The 25,243-nt window shown below is 47.4% G+C and overlaps 1 protein-coding gene across 1 annotated transcript; it reads left to right on the top strand.

Annotated features, from left to right (window-relative positions):
- Nucleotides 1-4,139: 4,139 nt before the first annotated feature.
- Nucleotides 4,140-23,314, top strand: LOC119922288 (HLA class II histocompatibility antigen, DM beta chain). Its single transcript, XM_038742261.1, has 6 exons — nucleotides 4,140-4,254; nucleotides 9,528-9,809; nucleotides 14,497-14,784; nucleotides 16,927-17,043; nucleotides 18,627-18,662; nucleotides 22,568-23,314. The coding sequence occupies exons 1-6, from the start codon at nucleotides 4,149-4,151 to the stop codon at nucleotides 22,579-22,581; spliced, it is 843 nt and encodes a 280-aa protein (XP_038598189.1). The 5' UTR covers nucleotides 4,140-4,148; the 3' UTR covers nucleotides 22,582-23,314.
- Nucleotides 23,315-25,243: the final 1,929 nt, after the last annotated feature.

A 25,243-nucleotide genomic window follows, 5' to 3' on the forward strand; every position in this document is an offset into this window, starting at 1 on the left:
CCCTGCACACAGTAAGCGCTCAGGAAATCCGACTGAAGGAACGAATGAAGCCCGGTGTGGGCAGGGACGGTCTCTCTTTATTCCTGAATTGTACTTTCCAAGCGATTAGTACAGTGCTCCGCACACAGGAAGCGCTCAATAAATGTGATTGAATGAATGAATGAGAAAACAGACTTTAAAGATAAATCTATAAACTTCGGATAGGGACAGAAGTGCTGTGGAGTCACGCCGGTCCTTCTGGAGCTTATTAAAGTGTCCGGCGCGTAGTAAGCGCTCAACAAATACCCTAAAAATAAGAAAAACAGAACAAAACCCTGGGGCCTGACCACTTCTTCTTCTCCCACTCCCTTCTGCCTCACCCCAACGTGCTCCCTTTCCTCATCCCCTCCTAGGCCCGCACCACTTCTGTCTGTATTTGTCATTTTATTTATTTATATTCATGCCCATTTCCCCCTCTGGACTGTGAGCTCACTGTGGGCAGGGAATCCGCCGGTTTATTGCTGTATTGGACCCTCCCAAGCACTCAGCATAGTGCTCCGCACACAGTCAGCGCTCAATAAATAAGATGGAATGAATGAATGACTCTAAGCTGGTTTGGGGGAGGGAATCGGCCTGTTGATTGTCGTATCGTCCTCTCCAGAGCGCTCAGTACAGTGCTCTGAACACAGTAGGCGCTCAAAAAATACCTCTGACTGACTAATTGTCTGATTTGCTCCCTTTCTTCATCCCCACCTTCCAGCCCAACATGTGTCCATATTTGTCATTTTCTTTATTTCTAATCCGGCCCGTCTTCCCCTCTAGACTGTGAGCTCACTGTGGGGAGGGAATCTGTTTCTTGCTGTATTGGACTCTCCCAAGCGCTTAGTACAGTGCTCCACACTCAGTAAGCGCTCAATAAATACCATTGACTAATTGTCTGACTTCCTTTCTTCATTCCCCCCCTCCCAGCCCCACACCACTTAGGTCAAGATCTGTAAATTATTTATTTATAATAACGTCTGTCTCCCCCTCTCTAATAATAATAATAATAATGGCATTTATTAAGCGCTTACTATGTGCAAAGCACTGTTCTAAGCGCTGGGGGGGGATACAAGGTGATCAGGTTGTCCCACGTGGGGCTCACAGTCTTCATCCCCATTTTACAGATGAGGGAATGAGGCACAGAGAAGTGAAGTGACTTGCCCAAAGTCACACAGCTGATAAGTGGCTGACAAGACTGTAAGCTCATTGTGGGCAGGGAATCTGTCTGTTTATTGCTGTATTGGACTCTCCCGAGCGCTCAGTACAGTGCTCCGCACACAGTGAGCGCTTAATAAATACAGTTGCCTGACTGACTCGCCACTCTGAGCGCGGGAGGCTGGAGAACTCTCCCAAGCGCTTAGTACAGTGCTTCACACACGGTAAGAGCTCAATAAATATGATTAAATGAATGAAGAGCTCAATAAATACGACTGACTGCTTGAAGTGGGCGCTCAAGGGATACGATTGAAGGCATCAAGTGAGTGCTCGATAAATACGATTGAATGCATCAAGTGAGCGCTCAATAAATACGATTGAATGCATGTGGTTGGCCCGGCTGACCAACCACAGAAGGCATGGGACGCTGGAGAACTCTCCCAAGCGCTTAGTACAGTGCTCTGAACACACGCTCTGCACACAATCAGAGCTCAATAAACAAGACTGAACGAATGAAGTAAGCGCTCAATAAATACGATTGGATGAATAAAATGTGAGCTCAATAAATATAATTGAATGAAGTAAGCACTCAATAAATATGACTGAAAGCATGAAGTGAGCGCTCAATAAATACAATTGAATGAATAAAGTAAGCACTCAATAAATACGACAATGCATGAAGTGAGCGTTCAATAAATACCATTGAATGCATGAAGTGAGCGCTCAATAAATACAACTGAATGCTTGAAGTGAGCACTCAAATGCAATTGAATGAATAAAGTAAGCACTCAATAAATACGACTGGATGCTTGAAGTGAGCAATCAATAAATATGATTGGATGCATGAAGTGAGTGTTCAATAAATACGAATGAATGCTTGAAGTGAGCGCTCAATAAATACGATGATTGGATGCATGAAGTGGGCGCTCAATAAATACGACTGGATGCATGAAGTGAGCGCTCAATGAAGACGGTGGAATGAATGAAGTAAGCGCTCAATAAATACGACTGAGTGCTTGAAGTGAGCACTCAATAAATACAATTGGATGCTTGAAGTGAGCGCTCAATAAATACGATTGGATGCTTGAAGTGAGCGCTCAATAAATACGATTGGATGCATGAAGTGAGCGCTCAATGAATATGGTGGAATGAATGATGTAAGCGCTCAATAGATGCGACTGAAAGCTAGAACTGAGTGCTCAATAAATACAATTGGATGCTTGAAGTGAGCGCTCAATAAATACGATTGGATGCATGAAGTGAGTGCTCAATGAATACGGTGGAATGAATGAAGTAAGCGCTCAATAAATACGACTGAATGCTTGAAGTGAGCACTCAATAAATACGATCGGATGCTTGAAGTGAACGCTCAATAAATACGACTGGATGTTTGAAGTGAGCGCTCAATAAATACGATCAGATGCTTGAAGTGAACGCTCAATAAATACGACTGGATGCTTGAAGTGAGCGCTCAATAAATATGATTGGATGCTTGAAGTGAACGCTCAATAAATACTACTGGATGCTTGAAGTGAGCGCTCAATAAATACTTTTGGATGCATGAAGTGAGCGCTCAATAAATATGACTGGGTGCTTGAAGTGAGCGCTCAATAAATACGGTGGAATGAATGAAGTAAGCGCTCAATAAATACGACTGAATGCTTGAAGTGAGCACTCAATAAATATGACTGAATGCTTGAAGTGAGTGTTCAATAAATACGATTGGATGCATGAAGTGAGCGCTCAATGAATACAGTGGAATGAATGAAGTAAGAGCTCAATAAATACGACTGAATGCTTGAAGTGAGCGCTCAATAAATACGACGATGCTTGAAGTGAGCACTCAATAAATACGATTGGATGCATGAAGTGAGTGCTCAATGAAGACGGTGGAATGAATGAAGTGAGCGCTCAATAAATACGACTGGATGCTTGAAGTGCGCGCTTAATAAATGCGATTGGATGCATGAAGTGAGCGCTCAATAAATACGGTGGAATGAATGAAGTAAGCGCTCAATAAATACACCTGCATGCTTGAAGTGCGCGCTCAATAAATATGATTGGATGCATGAAGTGAGCACTCAATAAATACAGTGGAATGAATGAAGTAAGCGCTCAATAAATACGCCTGAATGCTTGAAGTGAGCGCTCAATAAATACGACTGGATGCTTGAAGTGAGCGCTCAATAAATACTTTTGGATGCATGAAGTGAGCGCTCAGTGAAGATGGTGGAAGTAAGCGCTCAATAAATACGACTGAACGCATGAAGTGAGTGCTCAATAAATACAATCGGATGCTTGAAGTGAGCGCTCAATAAATACGCCTGAATGCTTGAAGTGAGTGCTCAATAAATACAATCGGATGCATGAAGTGAGCGCTCAGTAAATACGCCCGGATGCTTGAAGTGAGTGCTCAATAAATACAATCGGATGCATGAAGTGAGCGCTCAATAAATACGCCTGAATGCTTGAAGTGAGCGCTCAATAAATACGACTGGATGCATGAAGTGAGCGCCCAGTAAATACCACTGAATGCATGAAGTGAGCGCTGAGTAAATGCCATAGATGGCATGAAGTGAGCGCTCAATAAATACGATTGGAAGCATGAAGTGAGCGCCCAATAAATCCCATTGCATGAATAAAGTGAGCGCTCAATAAATACGGTTGGATGCATGAAGTGAGCGCTCAATAAATAGGGTTGAATGCATGGAGTAGGCGCTCTATCTATGCTCCTATCCGGCTGCCCGAAGGCAGGGGGGGTGGGACGTGGGCTAACGGTTCAGGGCGCTCAGTACAGTGCCCCACCCCGCCTGAGCGCTGTAGAAATCCCCCGGATTGAAGGAGAGGGAAGGAGGAGGCTCTACCCGGTAACTGATGACGCGGGGCCGCGGCCGCTTCCCATTGGCTCCCGCCGGTCCCCCCCCCCCCCTTGGTTGATTTTGATTTTGGGATGATTTGGGGATGATTTGGGGATGATTTGGGGACCCTCTCCCCCAGCCCGGGAGCTTGGGAGACGCCGTCCCAGCATGCTCCTGCTGCCGCTACTGCTCAGCTCCTCCCTGCTCTGCTCTGCAGCCGGTTGGTCCTTTTCTTCCTTCCTTTTCTGGGGAGGGGGCACTGTACTGAGCGCCCGGGGAGGTACAAGCTCAGTGGGTTGGATGCAGGCCCTGTCCCATGGGGGGCTCGTAGTTTTCAACCACGTTTTGCAGGCGAGGAAAGTGGGGTATTTGCTAAGCGCTTACTATGTGAGGTATTTGGTAAGCGCTTACTAGGGGGCAGGTGCTGTACTAAGCGCTGAGGTGGATACCTTATCATCAGGTTGGACGCAGGCCTTGTCCCATGCGGGGCTCACAATTTTCATACACATTTTGCAGATGAGGGAAGTGGGGTATTTGCTAAGCGTTTACTATGTGAGGTATTTGGTAAACGCTTACTATGGGGCAGGCACTGTACTAAGCGCTGGGGTGGGTGCAATATCATCAGGTTGGACGTAGGCCTTGTCCCATGTGGGACTCACAGTTTTCATCCACATTTTGCTGATGAGGGAAGTGGGGTATTTGCTAAGCGTTTACTATGTGAGGTATTTGGGAAACGCTTACTAAGTGGCAGGCACTGTACTAAGCGCCGGGGGAGGTACAAGCTCAGCAGGTTGGATGCAGGCCCTGTCCCATGTGGGGCTCGTAGTTTTCAACCACGTTTTGCAGACGAGGAAAGTGGGGTATTTGCTAAGCACTTACTATGTGAGGTATTTGGTAAGCGCTTACTGTGGGGAAGGTGCTGTACTAAGCGCTGAGGTGGATACGTTATCATCAGGTTGGACGCAGTCCTTGTCCCAAGTGGGGCTCACAATTTTCATCCACATTTTGCAGATGAGGGAAGTGGGGTATTTAATAAGCGTTTACTATGTGAGGTATTTGGTAAACGCTTACTACGGGGCAGGCACTGTACTAAGCGCTGGGGTGGGTACAATATCATCAGGTTGGACGCAGTCCATGTTTCACATGGGGCTCGCAGTTTTCATTCCCGTTTTGCAGGCGAGGAAAGTGGGGTATTTGCTAAGCACTTACTATATGAGGTATTTGGTAAGCGCTTACTACGGGGCAGGCACTGTATTAAGCGTCGGGGTGGGTACAATATCATCAGGTTGGACGTAGTCCTTGTCCCAAGTGGGGCTCACAATTTTCATCCACATTTTGCAGATGAGGGAAGTGGGGTATTTAATAAGCGTTTACTATGTGAGGTATTTGGTAAACGCTTACTACGGGGCAGGCACTGTACTAAGAGCTGGGGTGGGTACAATATCATCAGGTTGGACACAGTCCATGTTTCACATGGGGCTCGCAGTTTTCATTCCCGTTTTGCAGAAGAGGGAACTGGGGTATTTGCTGTGTGCTTACTGTGTGAGGTATTTGGTAAGCGCTTACCATGGGGCAGGCTCTGTACTGAGCGCTGGGGGAGATACAAGCTCGTCAGTTTGGACGCAGTCCGTGTCCCATGTGGGGCTCACAGTTTTCATAATAATATAATTTTCATCCTATAGGTTTCGTAATATGATAATAATGGTGGTATTTGTTAAAAGCCTACTCTGTGCCCGGCACTGTACTGAGCGCTGGGGTTGATACAAGCAAATCGGATTGGACACAGTCCCTGTCCCATGTGGGGCTCACAGTTTTCATAACAATATAATTTTCATCCTATAGGTTTCGTAATATGATAATAATGGTGGTATTTGTTAAGCGCCTACTCTGTGCCGGGCACTGTACTGAGCGCTGGGGTTGATACAAGCAAATCGGATTGGACACAGTCCCTGTCCCATGTGGGGCTCACAGTTTTCATAATAATATAATTTTCATCCTATAGGTTTCATAATATGATAATAATGGTGGTATTTGTTAAGCGCCTACTCTGTGCCAGGCACTGTACTAAGCGCTGGGGTTGATACAAGCAAATCGGATTGGATACAGTCCCTGTCCCATGTGGGGCTCACAGTTTTTGTAATAATATAATTTCCATCCTATAGGTTTCATAATATGATAATAATGGTGGTATTTGTTAAGCGCCTACTCTGTGCCAGGCACTGTACTGAGCGCTGGGGTTGATGCAAGCCAATCGGATTGGACACAGTCCCTGTCCCATGTGGGGCTCACAGTTTTCATCCCTGTTTTGCGGAGGAGGGAACTGAGGTATTTATTAGGCTCCTACTATGTGGCAGGCACTGTACTAAGCGTTGGGGTGGATACAATATCATCAGGTTGGTCCCCATCTGTGTCCCACAGTTTTAATATTCCACCCCCAAAAATCCTACGACCCCCGTGCAGACTGTGAGCCCACGGTTGGGTAGGGACCGTCTCTATATGTTGCCAACTTGTACTTCCCAAGCGCTTAGTACAGTGCTCTGCACACAGTAAGCGCTCAATAAATAAGATTGATTGATTGATCCCCTTACCCACCCTCTCCCCTCCCCTGCAAGCCCCCTACCCCTATTTTCCATTCTGAGTCTCTGGGAGAGCCATGAAGAGGAGACCCAGGGAGACGTCGGCGCTCAGTACAGTGCCTGACACATAGTAAGCGCTTAATACCATCATTTTTATGGTATTAAAGACTTCTAGACTGTGAGCCCACTGTTGGGTAGGGACTGCCTCTGTATGTTGCCAACTTGGACTTCCCAAGCGCTTAGTACAGTGCTCTGCACACAGTAAGCACTCAATAAATACGATTGATTGATTTTTATCATTATTCCCTGGGCCTCAACTTCCTCAACTGCAAAATGGGGGACGGGGACTGCGTCCGACCAAATTAACGAGTTAACTAAAGAAGGCCCACTTCCTCCAAGAAGTCTTCCCTGGAAAGCAGGGTGTCCCGATAGAAAGAGCCCCAGCTTGGGAGTCTGAGGTTGTGGGTTCTAATCCTGCCTCCGCCCCTTGCCTGCTGTGTGACCTTGGGCAAGTCACTTCACTCATCTGGGCCTCCATTCCCTCATCTGGAAAATGGGGATGAAGACTGGGAGCCCCCCCCGTGGGACAAGCTGATCACTTTGTAATCTCCCCAGCGCCTAGAACAGTGCTTTGCACATAGTGAGTGCTTAATAAATGCTATCATTATTATTATTATTATTATTATTATATCCTCCCCAGCGCTTAGTACAGTGCTTTGCACATAGTAAGTGCTTAACAAATGCCATTATTATTATTATTATTAATAATAAGACCTCCTCACCTCTTCTCCCACTCCCTTCTGCCCAACTCTTCCCTGCTCTTTCATTCATCCTCCCTCCCATCCCCACCCATCGCTTAGAACAGTGTGTGGCACATAGTAAGCGCTTAACAAATGCCATAATTATTATTATATGTAGATATCTGTCTATTTATTTATTTCTATTAATGTCCGTCCCCCGCCTCCAGACTGTCAGCTTCTTATGGGCAGGGACTATATCCGTTGATGGTTCTGTTGTCCTCTCCCAAACGCTCAGTACAGTGCTTGGCCCACCAGAAGCGCTCAACAAATACGACTGATTGAAGGAAGGAATAAATTTGTACTTCAGCGCTCAGAACAGTGTGGGACACATGGTGGACGCTTAGCAAATACCGTGAGAAAAGAAAAAGAATTTAGAGTGTGGAGCATTGCCCAGTTGTAGTTTCCAAGCGCTTAATACAGTGCTCTGCGCACAGGAAGCGCTCAATAAATACGATTGAATGAATGAATGAAAGCGTGTTTGCACGCTTTCACTTTCACTTTCTGCACCAAAACGCACCATCTGAACCCAAGAGGCGCCTATCACAGCATTCTGTACCCTTTAGACGCCCAGTACAATGCTCTGCAAGGAGCAGGTGCTAATTCAGCGCTTTGGCCACACAGCAGACGCCCAGCACAGCGTTCTGCACCCAGTAGGAGTCTAATACAACGCTGTGCCCAGAGCGGATGCTAATTCAGTGCCTTGGACCCTGCAGACGCCCAGCACAGCGCTGTGCACACAGTAGGAGCCCAATTCATTCATTCAGTCGTATTTATTGAGCGCTTGAATGAATGAAGCCCCCCTGACTCTCGCCACTTACGTCCACGTCCCTCATTTATTTATTTCTATTCATGTCCATCTCCTGTATATATGTTTGTAGTTATTTATTACTCTATTTACATATTTTATTTGTACATATTTATTCTATTTATTTTATTTTGTTAATATGTTTGGTTTTGTTCTCTGTCTCCCCCTTCTAGACTGTGAGCCCGCTGTTGGGTAGGGACCGTCTCTAGATGTTGGAAACTTGGACTTCCCAAGCGCTTAGTACAGTGCTCTGCACACAGTAAGTGCTCAATAAATACGATTGAGTGAATGAATGAAGGAATCTCCCCCCCACATAAATAATTAGTAATAATTATGGTATTTGGTAAGCGCTTACTATGTGCCGAGCACTTTTCTAAGACTATAAGCTCGTTGTGGGCAGGGATTGCCTCTCTTTATTGCTGTATTGTATTTCCCAAGTGCTTAGTACAGTGCTCTGCACTTGCCAGCTGTGTGACTTTGGGCAAGTCACTTCACTTCTCTGGGCCTCAGTTCCCTCATCTGGAAAATGGGGATGGAGATTGTGAGCCCCCCGTGGGGCAACCTGATCACCTTGCATCTCCCCAGCGCTTAGAACAGTGCTTTGCACATAGTAAGTGCTTAACAAATACCACCATTATTATTATTATTATTTATTATTATTATTATTATTGTCAGCTGTGTGACTTTGGGCAAGTCACTTTTAACTTCTCTGTGCCTCAGTTCCCTCATCTGTCAAATGGGGATGAAGCCTGTGAGCCCCCCGTGGGATAACCTGATCACCTTGTAACCTCCCCAGCGCTTAGAGCGGCGCTTTGCACATAGTAAGCGCTTGATAAATGCCATTATCATCATTATTATTATTGGCGGCGTGACTTTGGGCAAGTCACTTTTAACTTCCCCGTGCCTCAGTGACCTCACCTGTCAAATGGGGATGAAGACTGTGAGCCCCCCGTGGGACAACCTGATCAATCAATCGTATTTATTGAGCGCTTACGGTGTGCAGAGCACCGTACTAAGCGCTTGGGAAGTCCAAGTTGGCAACGTATGGAGACGGTCCCTACCCGACAGTGGGCTCCCAGTCTAACCTGATCACCTTGTAACCTCCCCAGAGCTTGGAACGGTGCTTTTCAATCGTATTTATTGAGCGCTTACTGGGTGCAGAGCACTGTACTAAGCGCTTGGGAAGTCCAAGTTGGCAACAAGCGCTTAGTACAGTGCTCTGCACACAGTAAGCGCTCAATAAATACGATTGATGATGATAGTAAGCGCTGAACAAGCACCATCACTGTTGTTATTATCCTCCCCCTCGCAGATGGCTTCGTGCTGCACGTGGAGTCCAGCTGCGTACTAGACGACCAAGAGACCCCGCAGGACTTCAGCTACTGCATCTCCTTCAACAAAATGGCGCTGGTGTGTTGGGATGACCAGTCCGAGCAGCTGGAGGCCTGCCATTTTGGGGTCCTGAGCGTCTGGGCCCGGCTCATCGCCGACTACCTCAACAACGACACCGCCCTGATCCAGCGCCTCCGGGACGGGCCCAGGGCCTGCCTCAGTTTCACCAAGCCCTTCTGGGGGGCCCTCACCAACCGGACACGTGAGGACGGACGGGGCACCCGGGGCGGGACACTGTCACGCACCTCTGGGCCTCGGTGGCCTCCCCTGAATTTTGGGAGACTCCCTCCGGTTCTCTGGGCCTCCATTGTCTCCTCTCCTAAATAATAATAATAATGGTATTTGTTAAGCGCTTACTATGTGCAAAGCGCTGGGGAGGTTACAAGGTGATCAGGTTGTCCCACAGGGGGCTCACAGTCTTCATCCCCATTTTACAGATAATAATAATGGCATTTATTAAGCGCTTACTAAGTGCAAAGCACTGTCCTAAGCGCTGGCGTGGGACACTGTCACGTGCCTCTGGGCCTCGGAAATGGATTTTTCTTCAGTAATATTCACGATGGTAATTTGTTAAGCGCTTATTATGTGGCAAGCCCTGTTCTAAGTGCTATAGATTTTTCTTCAATAATATTCACGATGGTATTTGTTAAGCGCTTACTATGTGGCAAGCACTGTTCTAAGCGCTGTGGGGGGCACTGTTTTAAGCACTGGGGGGGAGAAATAGATTTTTCTTCAGTAATATTCACGATGGTATTTGTTAAGCGCTTACTGTGTGGCAAGCCCTGTTCTAAGCGCTATAGATTTTTCTTCAATAACATTCACGATGGTATTTGTTAAGCGCTTACTATGTGGTAAGCACTGTTCTAAGCGCTGAGGGGGGGAAAATAGGTTTTTCTTCAGTAAAATTCACGATGGTATTTGTTAAGCGCTTACTATGTGGCAAGCCCTGTTCTAAGCGTTATAGATTTTTCTTCAATAATATTCACGATGGTATTTGTTAAGCGCTTACTATGTGGCAAGCACTGTTCTAAGCGCTGGGGGGGCACTGTTCTAAGTGCTGGGGGGGAGAAATAGATTTTTCTTCAGTAATATTCACGATTGTATTTGTTAAGCGCTTACTATGTGGCAAGCCCTGTTCTAAGCGCTATAGATTTTTCTTCAGTAATATGCACTGTTCTGAGCGCTATAGATTTTTCTTCAATAATGTTCACGACGGTATCTGTTAAGCGCTTACTATCTGGCAAGCACTGTTCTAAGCGCTGTGGGGGCACTGTACTAAGCGCTGGGGGGGAGAAATAGATTTTTCTTCAGTGATATTCACGATGGCATTTGTTAAGCGCTTACTATGTGGCAAGCCCTGTTCTAAGTGCTATAGATTTTTCTTCAATATCATTCACGATGGTATTTGTTAAGCGCTTACTATGTGGTAAGCCCTGTTCTAAGCGCTGTGGGGGGAGAGATAGAAGATTTTTTTCAACAATATTCACGATGGTATTTGTTAAGCGCTTACTGTGTGGCAAGCCCTGTTCTAAGCGCTATAGATTTTTCTTCAGTAATATTCACGATGGTATTTAAGCGCTTACTATGTGGTAAAAGCACTGTTCTAAGCACTGTGGGGGCACTGTTCTAAGCGCTGGGGGGAGAAATAGATGTTTCTTCAGTAATATTCATGATGGTATTTGTTAAGCGCTTACTATGTGGTAAAAGCACTGTTGTAAGCGCTGTGGGTGGGGAGAAATAGATTTTTCTTCAGTAATATTCATGATGGTATTAAGCGCTTACTATGTGGCAAGCCCTGTTCTAAGCGCTATAGATTTTTCTTCAATAATATTCACGATGGTATTTGTTAAGCGCTTACTATGTGGCAAGCCCTGTTCTAAGCGCTATAGATTTTTCTTCAATAATATTCACGATGGTATTTGTTAAGCGCTTACTATGTGGCAAGCCCTGTTCTAAGCGCTATAGATTTTTCTTCAATAATATTCACGATGGTATTTGTTAAACGCTTACTATGTGGCAAGCCCTGTTCTAAGCGCTATAGATTTTTCTTCAATAATATTCACGATGGTATTTGTTAAGCGCTTACTATGTGGCAAGCACTGTTCTAAGCGCTGTGGGGGGCACTGTTCTAAGCCCCGGGGGGGGCGGGGGGGGGAAGAAATATATTTTTCTTCAGTAATATTCACGATGGTATTTGTTAAGCGCTTACTATGTGGCAAGCCCTGTTCTAAGAGCTATAGATTTTTCTTCAATAATATTCACAATGGTATTTATTAAGCGCTTACTATGTGGTAAAAGCACTGTTCTAAGCACTGTGGGGGCACTGTTCTAAGCGCTGGGGGGGAGAAATAGATTTTTCTTCAGTAATATTCACGATGGTATTTAAGCGCTTATTATGTGGCAAGCCCTGTTCTAAGTGCTATAGATTTTTCTTCAATAATATTCACGATGGAATTTGTTAAGCACTTACTATGTGGCAAACTGTTCTAAGCGCTATAGATTTTTCTTCAATAATATTCACGATAGTATCTGTTAAGCGCTTACTATGTGGTAAAAGCCCTGTTCTAAGCGCTGTGGGGGCACTGTTCTAAGCGCTGGGGGGGAGAAATAGATTTTTCTTCAGTAATATTCATGATGGTGTTAAGCGCTTACTATGTGGCAAGCCCTGTTCTAAGCGCTATAGATTTTTCTTCAATAATATTCACGATGGTATTTGTTAAGTGCTTACTATGTGGCAAACACTGTTCTAAGCGCTGTGGGGGGCACTGTTCTAAACGCTGGGCGGGGGAGAAATAGATTTTTCTTCAGTAATATTCACGATGGTATTTGTTAAGCGCTTACTATGTGGTAAAAGCACTGTTTTAAGCGCTGTGGGTGGGGAGAAATAGATTTTTCTTCAGTAATATTCATGATGGTATTTAAGCGCTTACTATGCGGCAAGCCCTGTTCTAAGCGCTATAGATTTTTCTTCAGTAATATTCATGATGGTATTTGTTAAGCGCTTACTATGTGGCAAGCCCTGTTCTAAGCGCAATAGATTTTTCTTCAGTAATATTCACGATGATATTTGTTAAGCGCTTACTATGTGGCAAGCCCTGTTCTAAGCGCTATAGATTTTTCTTCAGTAATATTCACGATGGTATTTGTTAAGCGCTTACTATGTGGTAAAAGCACTGTTCTAAGCACTGTGGGGGCACTGTTCTAAGCGCTGGGGGGGAGAAATAGATTTTTCTTCAGTAATATTCATGATGGTATTTGTTAAGCGCTTACTATGTGGTAAAAGCACTGTTGTAAGCGCTGTGGGTGGGGAGAAATAGATTTTTCTTCAGTAATATTCATGATGGTATTAAGCGCTTACTGTGTGGCAAGCCCTGTTCTAAGCGCTATAGATTTTTCTTCAGTAATATTCACGATGGTATTTGTTAAGCGCTTACTATGTGGCAAACCCTGTTCTAAGCGCTATAGATTTTTCTTCAATAATATTCACGATGGTATTAGTTAAACGCTTACTATGTGGCAAGCCCTGTTCTAAGCGCTATAGATTTTTCTTCAATAATATTCACTATGGTATTTGTTAAGCGCTATGTGGCAAGCACTGTTCTAAGCGCTGTGGGGGGCACTGTTCTAAGCGCTGGCGGGGGAAGAAATATATTTTTCCTCAGTAATATTCACGATGGTATTTGTTAAGCGCTTACTATGTGGCAAGCCCTGTTCTAAGCGCTATAGATTTTTCTTCAGTAATATTCACGATGGTATTTGTTAAAGCCCTTACTATGTGGCAAGCCCTGTTCTAAGCGCTATAGATTTTTCTTCAGTAATATTCACGATGGTATTGGTTAAGCGCTTACTATGGGGCAAACACTGTTCTAAGCGCTGTGGGGGGCACTGTTCTAAACGCTGGGCGGGGGAGAAATAGATTTTTCTTCAGTAATATTCACGATGGTATTTGTTAAGCGCTTACTATGTGGTAAAAGCACTGTTCTAAGCGCTGTGGGGGCACTGTTCTAAGCGCTGGGGGGGATTTTTCTTCAGTAATATTCACGATGGTATTTGTTAAGCGCTTACTATGTGGCAAGCCCTGTTCTAAGCACTATAGATTTTTCTTCAGTAACATTCATGATGGTATTTGTGAAGCGCTTACTATGTGGTAAGCACTGTTCTAAGCGCTGGGGGGAAAGAAATAGATTTTTCTTCAGTAATATTCACGATGGTATTTGTGAAGCGCTTACTATGTGGTAAGCACTGTTCTAAGCGCTGGGGGGGAAGAAATAGATTTTTCTTCAGTAATATTCACGATTGCATTTGTTAAGCGCTTACTATGTGGCAAGCACTGTTCTAAGCGCTGTGGGGGCACTGTTCTAAGCGCTGAGGGGGGAAAAATAGGTTTTTCTTCAGTAATATTCACGATGGTATTTGTTAAGCGCTTACTATGTGGCAAGCCCTGTTCTAAGCGCTATAGATTTTTCTTCAATAATATTCACGATGGTATTTGTTAAGCGCTTACTATGTGGTAAAAGCACTGTTCTAAGCGCTGTGGGTGGGGAGAAATAGATTTTTCTTCAGTAATATTCACGATGGTATCTGTTAAGTGCTTACTATGTGGCAAGCCCTCTTCTAAGCGCTATAGATTTTTCTTCAATAATATTCACGATGGTATCTGTTAAGCGCTTACTATGTGGCAAGCACTGTTCTAAGCGCTGTGGGGGGCACTGTTCTAAGCGCTCAGGGGGTGGAGAAATAGATTTTTCTTCAATAATATTCACGATGGTTTTGTTAAGCGCTTATTATGTGGTAAGCCCTGTTCTAAGCGCTGTGGGGGGGATGGGGGGAGATTTTCCTTCAGATTGTAAGCATCGCTTTGTTTCCTTCGGCTTCTGTGCGGCCGTCAGGCCCCCCGTCGGTGGTGGTGACGGAAACGAGGGGGTCGGACGGTCGTGAGGCGGCGGAGCTGAACTGCCGGGCCTGGGGTTTCTACCCGGGCCGCCTGTCCATGCAATGGCTGAAGAACGGGCGGCCCGTCCAGGCCGACGGCGCCCACCGCGACCCGCAGCCCGCCGGCGACTGGACCTACGAGGCCCGCCTCCGCCTCCGCCTCCCCCTCAGCACGAGGCCCGGCGACGTCTACACCTGCGCCGTCAGCCACCCCGCGGGACCCCGGGTCCTCCTCGTCCACTGGGGTCCGTGAGTCCGCCCCCCATTGGCCCGGGCGGGGGCGGGGCCGCCGGAGGGGAGGGCGGCGATTGGGCGGCGGGAGGGGGACGGGGCGGGGCCAACGGAAGGGTGGACGGTGATTGGGCGGGGGGCGGGGCATTGGGTGGATGGGCGGGGCCTCGGGAAGGGAGGGCGGTGATTGGGCGGAGGGGGGAGAGGGGGCAGGTCCTTGGGTGGATGGGCGGGGCCGCGGGAGGGGAAGGCAGGGATTGGACGGCGGGAGGGGGACGGGGCGGGGCCTCCTGAAGGGTGGGTGGTGATTGGGCGGGGGGGAGAGAGGCGGTGGGGCTTTGGGTGGATGGCCGGGGCCGCGGGAGGGGAAGGCGGGGATTGGACGGGGAAAGGGAGGGCGGGGATTGGGTGGTGGAAGGGGGACGGGGCGGGGCCTCTGGAAGGGTGGGTGGTAATTGGGCGGGGGGGGGAGTGGGCGGAGCCTCGGGAGGGGGGAGGGGCGTGGCATTGGGTGGGTGGGGCTGTGGGGGAGGGCGGTGATTGGGCGGTGGGCGGAGAGGGGGCGGGGCCTCGGGGAGGGTGGGCGGTGATTGGGTGGGGGGAGGAGACGGGGCTGTGGGGGAGGGAGGTGATTGGACGTGGGGAGAGGAGGTGTTCACAGCCTACTATTCATTCATTCATTCATTCATTCATTCATTCCATCGTATTTATTGAGTGCTTACCGTGTGCAGAGCGCTGTACTAAGCGCTTGGGAAGTACAAGTCGGCAACGTACAGAGACAGTCCCTACCCAACAACGGGTTCACAGTCTACTATTCATTCATTCATTCATTCCATCGTATTTATTGAGTGCTTACCGTGTGCAGAGCACTGTACTAAGCGCTTGGGAAGTACAAGTAGGCAATATGTTGACGGTCCCTACGCAACAACGGGTTCACAGCCTACTATTCATTCAGTCAGTCAGTCAGTCCATCATATTTATTGAGTGCTTACTGTGTGCACAGCACTGTACTGAGCGCTTGGGAAGTACAAATCGGCAACAGATAGAGACGGTCCCTACCCAACAAATGGGCTCACAGTCGACCATTCATTCATTCAGTAGTATTTATTGAGTACTTACTGTGTGCAGAGCACTGTACTGAGCGCTTGGGAAGTACAAATCAGCAACAGATAGAGATGGTCCCTACCCAACAAACGGGCTCACAGTCGACCATTCATTCATTCATTCAATCGTATTTATTGAGCGCTTACTGCGTGCACAGCACTGTACTGAGCACTTGGGAAGTACAAATCAGCAACAGATAGAGATGATCCCTACCCAACAAACGGGCTCACAGTCGACCATTCATTCATTCAATCGTATTTATTGAGCGCTTACTGCGTGCACAGCACTGTACTGAGCGCTTGGGAAGTACAAATCAGCAACAGATAGAGACGGTCCCTACCCAACAGCGGGCTCACAGTCTACTATTCATTCATTCATTCATTCAGTCAATCGTATCTATTGAGTGCTTACTGTGTGCAGAGCACTGTACCAAGTGCTTGGGAAGTACAAATTGGCAACAGAGAGAGACAGCCCCTACCCAACAATGGGCTCACAGTCTACTATTCATTCATTCATTCAATCAATCGTATCTGTTGAGCGCTTACTGTGTGCAGAGCACTGGACTAAGTGCTTGGGAAGTACAAATGGGCAACAGAGAGAGACGGTCCCTACCCAACAACGGGCTCACAGTCTACTATTCATTCATTCATTCAATCAATCAATCGTATCTATTGAGCGCTTACTGTGTGCAGAGCACTGTACCAAGTGCTTGGGAAGTACAAATCGGCAACAGAGAGAGACGGTCCCTACCCAACCACCCGGGCTCACGGTCTACTATTCATTCATTCATTCATTCATTCAATCAATCGTATCTATTGAGCGCTTACTGTGTGCAGAGCACTGGACTAAGTGCTTGGGAAGTACAAATGGGCAACAGAGAGAGACGGTCCCTACCCAACCACCCGGGCTCTTTCCACTTGAGCCAGACTGAAGGGAAGGGCTTGTTGCGGCGGGGTCAGGGGCGTCCAGCTGGGTGTCAGGGGCTGGAGGGCGTCGCTAACATCCCCCTGCCTGTCTGTCTGTCTGTCCGTTGGCCGTGGGTGCGAATGCAGAGGCGGGCCTGTCCCCTCAGCAGAGCCTGAAGGTGTCCGTGTCCCTCGTGATCCTCGGCCTGGGCCTGCTCCTCTTCGCCTTCGCCCTTTTCCGCTGCAGAACCGCTCGGTCCGCAGGTGAGCCGCTTCCCTACCCCCAAAGGCGCCCTTTCCCCCCCTACTGCACTCCCCCGAGCGCTCAGTACAGTGCCCTGCGTTCGTTCGTTCATTCAGCCGCATTTATTAAGCGCTCACTGAGTGCGGAGCACTGGACTGAGCACTTGGGAGGTACAAGTCGGCCACAGATAGGGACGGTCCCTACCCAACGACGGGCTCACGCAGGAGGCGCTCAATAAATGCCACCCACGGACTGACAGACTGCCAGCTCTCTGGGGGCAGGGACTGTGGCTGGCGATTGCTGCGTTGTTGGACTCTCCCAGGCGCTCAGTACAGTACTCTGCCAGCAAGAAGCGCTCAATAAATAAGACTTAATGAATGAATGTTTATTGTTCTACTGTCTTCTCCCAAACGCTTAGTACAGTGCTCTCCGCGCGGTAGGCGTTCAATAAATATGATTGATTGAATTCATTCATTCAGTCGTATTTATTGAGCGCTTACCGTTTGCAGAGCACTGGACTAAGCGCTTGGGAAGTACAAGTTGGCAACGTATGGAGACGGTCCCTACCCAACAGTGGGCTCACAGTCTAAAAGATAAATAAGACTTAATGAATGAATGTTTATTGTTCTACCAAACGCTTAGTACAGTGCTCTCCGTGCGGTAAGCATTCAATAAATATGATTGACTGATTGAATGAATGAATGCTTACTGGTGAATTGGACTCTCCCAAGCGATTAGTACAGTGCTCTGCACCCAGTAAGCACTCAATAAATACAATTGAATGAATGTTTATTGGTGTATTGGACTCTCCCAAGCGCTTAGTACAGTGCTCTGCACCCAGTAAGCACTCAATAAATACAATTGAATGAATGTTTATTGGTGTATTGGACTCCCCCGAGCGCTTAGTATACTGCTCTGCACCCACTAAATGCTCAATAAATACGACTGAATGAATGCGTGTTTATTGGTGTAGTGGACCATCCCAAGCACTTAGTACAGTGCTCCTCACGCAGTAAGTGCTCAGTAAAGATGATTGAATAGTGGACTCTCCCAAGCGCTCTGCGCACAGGGAGCACTCAATAAGTACGACTTAATGCATGAATGAATGGAAGTTCACTGCTGTAGTGTCCTTCCCCATTCCCCATGCGACACCCCCCAGCCCCTTCCCCCCTGCACTGTAAGAGACGTTCCCCAGCCCCTCCCCCGACCCCCTCCCCCTCCTCTCTGACCCCTCAGCTCCCCCAGCCCCCTGCCCTTTGACCCCTCACCTTTCCCCCTGCTTCTCCCGCTCCCCTCCGACCCCTCTGCCTTGGGAGTGACCCCTCGTCCCCCCTTAATTCACATCATATGGTTGTACATATTTATTACTCTATTTATTTATTTTGCTTGTACATATCTATCCTATTTATTTTATTTTGTTGGTGTGTTTGGTTTTGCTGTCTGTCTCCCCCTTTTAGACTGTGAGCCCACTGTTGGGTAGGGACTGTCTCTAGATGTTGCCAGTTTGTACTTCCCAAGCGCTTAGTACAGTGCTCTGCACATAGTAAGCACTCAATAAATACGATTGATGATGATGATGATCCCGCTTCTCTCCCCCCTCTAGGTTACATCCCCATCTCCGGATCCAACTATCCCGAAGGTAATTCCTGTCCGTCTGTCCACCCGCTGGCGGGCCCACCTGTCCCTCTGACCCTGTGTCCACTTGCCTTTCTGTCTGCTTCTCCATAATAATAATAATAATAATAATGGCATTTGTTAAGCGCTTACTATGTGCAAAGCACTGTTCTTAGCGCTGGGGGGATACAAGGTGATCAGGTTGTCCCACGGGGGGCTCACAGTCTTCATCCCCGTTTTACAGATGAGGGAACCGAGGCTCAGAGAAGTGAAGTGACTTGCCCAAGGTCACACAGCCGACATGTGGCAGAGCCGGGATTCGAACCCATGACCTCTAGCTCCAAAGCCCGGGCTCTTTCCGCTGAGCCACGCTATCTGACCCTCTGTCCAACTGTGCAACCGTCCGCTTTTCGTTCTTTGTACTAGTCCATCTGACAGATGTCCACCTCTCCACTTGTCCCCCTGATCCTTTGTCCACCAGTCTCCTTATCCATAATAGTAATAACAATGGCATTTATTAAGCGCTTACTCCTGTGCTAAGCGCTGGGGAGGTTACAAGGTGATGAGGTTGTCCCACGGGAGGGCTCACAGTCTTCATCCCCATTTTCCAGATGAGGGAACTGAGGCCCAGAGAAGTTAAGTGACTGGCCCAAAGTCACACAGCTGACAATTGGCAGAGCCGGAATTTGAACCCATGACCTCTGACTCTGAAGCCTGGGCTCTTTCCACTGTGCCTCACTGCTTCTCCGACCATCTGTCCGCTTGTCCACCTGATCCCACGTCCACTGGTCCATCTGTCCGCTTGTCCATCCGATCCTGCGTCCACTTGCCTTTCTGTCCGCTTGTTTCTCTGACCATACGTCCACCTGTCCGTCGGTCTCCTTGTCCATCTGAACCTATGTCCACTTGGCCATCTGCCTGCTTATCCACCTGATCATACGTCCACTTGTCCATATGATTACTTGTCTTTGCTTTCTCCATCTATCTAGATTTCTGCCTGTCCAGCTGTCCGCTTGTCCATCTGATTCCGTGTCCACGTGTCCATCTGTCTGCTTGTCTATCTGATCCTGCGTCCACTTGTCTTTCTGTCCTCTTGTTTCTCTGACCATATTTCCACTTGTCCATCTGTCCGCTTGTCCATCTGATCCCATGTCCACTTGTCCATCTGTCCGCTTGTCCATCTGATCCTGTGTCCACTTGTCTTTCTGTCCTTTTGTTTCTCTGACCGTATTTCCACTTGTCCATCTGTCCGCTTGTCCATCTGATATCGTGTCCACTTGTCCATCTGTCCACTTGTCCATCTGATCCTGTGTCCATTTGTCTTTCTGTCTGCTTGTTTCTCTGACCATATTTCCACTTGTCCATCTGTCTGCTTGTCCATCTGATCCCACGTCCACTTGTCCATCTATCCGCTTGTCCATCTGATCCTGTGTCCACTTGTCTTTCTGTCTGCTTATTTCTCTGACCATATCATTCGTCCACTTGTCCATATGATTACTTGTCTTTGCTTTCTCCATCTATCTAGATTTCTGCCTGTCCATCCGTCCGCTTGTCCATCTGATCCCATGTCCACTTGTCCATCTGTCCACTTGTCCATCTGATCCTGTGTCCACTTGTCTTTCTGTCCTCTTGTTTCTCTGACCATATTTCCACTTGTCCATCTGTCCGCTTGTCCATCTGATCCCATGTCCACTTGTCCATCTGTCCACTTGTCCATCTGATCCTGTGTCCATTTGTCTTTCTGTCTGCTTGCTTCTCTGACCATATCATACGTCCACTTGTCCATATGATTACTTGTCTTTGCTTTCTCCATCTATCTAGATTTCTGCCTGTCCATCCGTCCGCTTGTCCATCTGATCCCATGTCCACTTGTCCATCTGTCCACTTGTCCATCTGATCCTGTGTCCACTTGTCTTTCTGTCCTCTTGTTTCTCTGACCATATTTCCACTTGTCCATCTGTCCGCTTGTCCATCTGATCCCATGTCCACTTGTCCATCTGTCCACTTGTCCATCTGATCCTGTGTCCATTTGTCTTTCTGTCTGCTTGTTTCTCTGACCATATTTCCACTTGTCCATCTGTCTGCTTGTCCATCTGATCCCACGTCCACTTGTCCATCTATCCGCTTGTCCATCTGATCCTGTGTCCACTTGTCTTTCTGTCTGCTTGTTTCTCTGACCATATCATTCGTCCACTTGTCCATATGATTACTTGTCTTTGCTTTCTCCATCTATCTAGATTTCTGCCTGTCCATCCGTCCGCTTGTCCATCTGATCCCATGTCCACTTGTCCATCTGTCCACTTGTCCATCTGATCCTGTGTCCACTTGTCTTTCTGTCCTCTTGTTTCTCTGACCATATTTCCACTTGTCCATCCGTCCGCTTGTCCATCTGATCCCATGTCCACTTGTCCATCTGTCCACTTGTCCATCTGATCCTGTGTCCATTTGTCTTTCTGTCTGCTTGCTTCTCTGACCATATCATACGTCCACTTGTCCATATGATTACTTGTCTTTGCTTTCTCCATCTATCTATATTTCTGCCTGTCCATCTGCCCGCTTGTCCATCTAATCCTGTGTCCACTTGTCTTTCGGTCCTCTTGTTTCTCTGACCATATTTCCACTTGTCCATCTGTCCGCTTGTCCATCTGATCCCATGTCCACTTGTCCATCTGTCCACTTGTCCATCTGATCCTGTGTCCATTTGTCTTTCTGTCTGCTTGTTTCTCTGACCGTATTTCCACTTGTCCATCTGTCTGCTTGTCCATCTGATCCCATGTCCACTTGTCCATCTGTCCACTTGTCCATCTGATCCTGTGTCCATCTGTCTTTCTGTCTGCTTGTTTCTCTGACCGTATTTCCACTTGTCCATCTGTCCGCTTGTCCATCTGATCCCATGTCCACTTGTCCATCTGATCCTGTGTCCACTTGTCTTTCTGTCCTCTTGTTTCTCTGACCATATTTCCAATTGTCCATCTGTTCGCTTGCCATCTGATCCCATGTCCACTTGTCCGTCTGTCCGTCCATCTGATCCTGCGTCCACTGGTCTTTCTGTCTGCTTGTTTCCCTGACCATATTCCCACTTGTCCATCTGTCCGCTTGTCCATCTGATCCTACATCCGCTCGCCCACCTGTCCGCTTGTCTTTCTGCCTTCTTGCCCATCTGACCGGATTTCCACCCATCCGTCTGCCCCCCCCGCCCATCTGATCATATCTCCACTGGTCCATCTGTCCGCTTGTCCCGAATAATAATCATCACGATGGTATTTGTTAAGCGCTTACTATGTGCCAAGCACTGGGGTCGACACAGGGTCATCAGGTTGTCCCCCGTGGGGCTCACAGACTTCATCCCCATTTTCCAGATGAGGTCACTGAGGCCCAGAGAAGTGAAGCGACTTGCCCAAAGTCACACAGCTGACAAGTGGCGGTGCCGGGATTCGAACCCACGACCTCTGACTCCCAAGCCCGGGCTCTTCCCACTGGGCCACGCCCACTTGCACATATGTCCGCTTGTCGTTCTTTGCGCTTGTCCATCTGACCAGCTGTCCACCTGTCCACCCGTCCATCTTCCTGCCCTTCCGACCATCTCTCTATCCCTTATTTTTTAGGGGGAGGGAAGGGCTGAAGGGTGCAGGTGATGGGGGGCAAATTGGGGATCCTGGGAGTGAGAAGGTCACGGGTTCTAATTCTGCCAGTGCCACTTGCCTGCTGTGTGTGCTGTGTGACCTTAGACCAGTCACTTCTCTTCCTCTAGGCCTCAGTCCCCTCATCTCTAAAATGGGGGTTGAGATTATGAGCCCCAGGTGGGACAGGGACTGCGTCCAACCCGTTTGGCTTGTATCCATCCCAGCGCTTAGTAAGTGCTTAACAAATAATACAATTGTGATTATTATTATTACTATTATTATTATCTCCCTTCTCTCGCTTCTCCAGGAAGAAACTTTTAGACAGGAGCTGCGGTTCTCCTCTCGGCCCCACCCGAGGACTTCTCTGGACTTCAACCAAAGCTCCCTTCAAACCAGGGGTGTCTACTAAGTGATCGCTGGGTGCGAAGCACTGCGCTGAGCGTCGGGGAGGGGACAACAGGAGGAAGACACGCGATCCGTGAACCCCAGAAGCTCGCAGTCGACTGCCGGAGACAGACAAAACTGATTTTCCAAACAGTGTGTGCGGGGAGGCATCATAGGAAATTATACTGTGCCTTGTAATTAATTGTGTATTGTAACTAGATTCTGAAACTAATTGTACTCTCCCAAGCTCTCAGCGCTTAGAACAGTGCTTGGCCCATAGTGAGCCCTTAACAAATATTATTTTATTATTATTATTACAGTGCTCTGCACAGAGTAAGCGCTCCAGTAATACTGATTAATTGCTTGTTCGCTCCCTGTGAACTCATTACGGTTAGGGAGCGTGTCTACCAACTCTGTTATATTGTCCTCTCCCAGGCGCTTAGTACAGTGCTCTGCACACAATAAGCGCTCAATAAATATGACTGTTTGAGGGCAAGTATTGTATATTCTAACTGTTGTACTCTCTCAAGGGCTTAGGACGGTGCTCTGCCACGAGTAAACACTCAATAAATATGGTCGATTGATAGATTTTTAATAGCTGAAACGTATCAAGATGTGTTGTACTCTCTCAAGGGCTTAGTACGGTGCTCTGCACCGAGTAAGCACCCAACAAATTCTATCGATTGATTGATAGATTGAAGTAGTTCAAGTATATCAGGATGTACAGTGCTCTGTACCAAGTAAGCACTCAATAAATACTGTTGATTGATTGATTGATAGATTGAAAGAAATGAAGTATATCAAGATGTGTCGTCCTCCCTGAAGTGCGGAGAAGCAGCGTGGCTCGGCGTCAAGAGCCCGGGCTTTGGAGTCGGAGGTCATGGGTTCAAATCCCGGCTCCGCCAACTGTCAGCTGTGTGACTTTGGGCAAGTCACTTCACTTCTCCGTGCCTCAGTTGGCTCATCTGTCAAATGGGGATTAAGACTGTGAGCCCCCACCCGTGGGACAACCTGATCACCTTGTAACACAGTAAGCGCTCAATAAATACGATTGATTGATTGATTGTAACCTCCCCAGCCCTTGGAACAGTGCTTTGCACGTAGTAAGCGCTTAATAAATGCTATCATTATGACTATTATTATTATGGGAGGGGGAGAGGCACTCGCGCATGCGCACTCCTCAGTCCCTAAAACTCGTGGCCGACCTGAAGCGGGAAGTCTTCACTCCGGTCCGATTTCGTCATCAATAAGGGGAGGGACTTAAGTGGGAATTAGCCAATCGCGTGCCGGTTCGTGTCCGCCAATCAGCGACGGAAGGACTTCAACAGCCGACTTCTGCGCTCCTCTGGCGCCACCCGCTGGCTTTCCTCCCACACGACACCCGGTCTGCTTTTTCCCAGAAGTGCAGGACGGAAGAGAGAAGAATAATAATCATTCATTCATTCATTCAATCGTATTTATTGGGCACTTACTGTGTGCAGAGCACTGTACTAAGCGCTTGGAAAGTACAAGTCGGCAACATATAGAGACGGTCCCTACCCAACAACGGGCTCACAGTCTAGAAGAGGGAGACAGACAACAAAACAATAATAATTGTTGTTAAAAATGATAGTAATAATACTAATTGTGGTATTTGTTAAGCGCTGGGGTGGATACAGGCAAATGGGTTGGACACAGTCCCCGTCCCATGTGGGGCTCACAGTCTCAATCCCCATTTTACAGGTGAGGCTACTGAGGCCCAGAGAAATGAAGTGACTTGCCCAAGGTCACACAGCACAATTCATTCATTCAATCGTATTTATTGAGAGCTTACCGGGTGCAAAACACTGTACTAAATACTTAGAAGGGCCCAATACAACAACAAACAGACATATTTCTTGCCCACAGTGAACTCACAAGCCAGACACAGTATTAAGCGCTGGGGTATATACAAGATATGGTATTTGTATGTGTTATGGTATTTGTTAAGTGCTTACTATGTGTCAGGCACTGTTCTAAGGTAATCAGGGTTGGACTCACTCCCTGCCCCATGTAGGCCTCCCAGTTTCATTCCCCATTTTACAGAGGAGGAAACTGAGGCACAGTCAAGTGACTTGTGCGGGGTCACACAGCATAATAAGCGCTTAATAAATGCCATTTTTAAAAAGTAGCAAAACTGGAATTAGAATCCAGGTCCTTCTGATTCATTCAATCATATTTAGTGAGCGCTTACTGTGCGCAGAGCACTGTACTAAGCGCTTAGCAGCATACTCCCATGCCTATAGTGGTCCACTAGACCACTTTGCTTCTTGGTATGGGTGACAAACTGTAAAATGGGAATTAAATCCCCATTCTCCCTCCTGCTTAGACTATGAAGTAGATGCTCAAGAAATATGATTGAATGAATGAATGGATGGATGAATGAATGAAGGCGGCTGAGGGTCACGTGGTTTCTTCGACCCCCCCCCCCCTTCTGGGAGGGCGCCGCCTGGTGGCCACATGTGCAAAGCGCAGGGCTGGTTGGCGCTCTCGTCTCATCTCTGGGTTAATGTTTTCATTTAATAATAATAATAATTATTATTATTATTGTATTTGTTAAGCACTTACAGTGTGCAGAGCA

This window comes from Tachyglossus aculeatus, unplaced genomic scaffold, assembly GCF_015852505.1.
Source record: "Tachyglossus aculeatus isolate mTacAcu1 unplaced genomic scaffold, mTacAcu1.pri scaffold_101_arrow_ctg1, whole genome shotgun sequence".
Taxonomy (NCBI): Eukaryota; Metazoa; Chordata; class Mammalia; order Monotremata; family Tachyglossidae; genus Tachyglossus; species Tachyglossus aculeatus.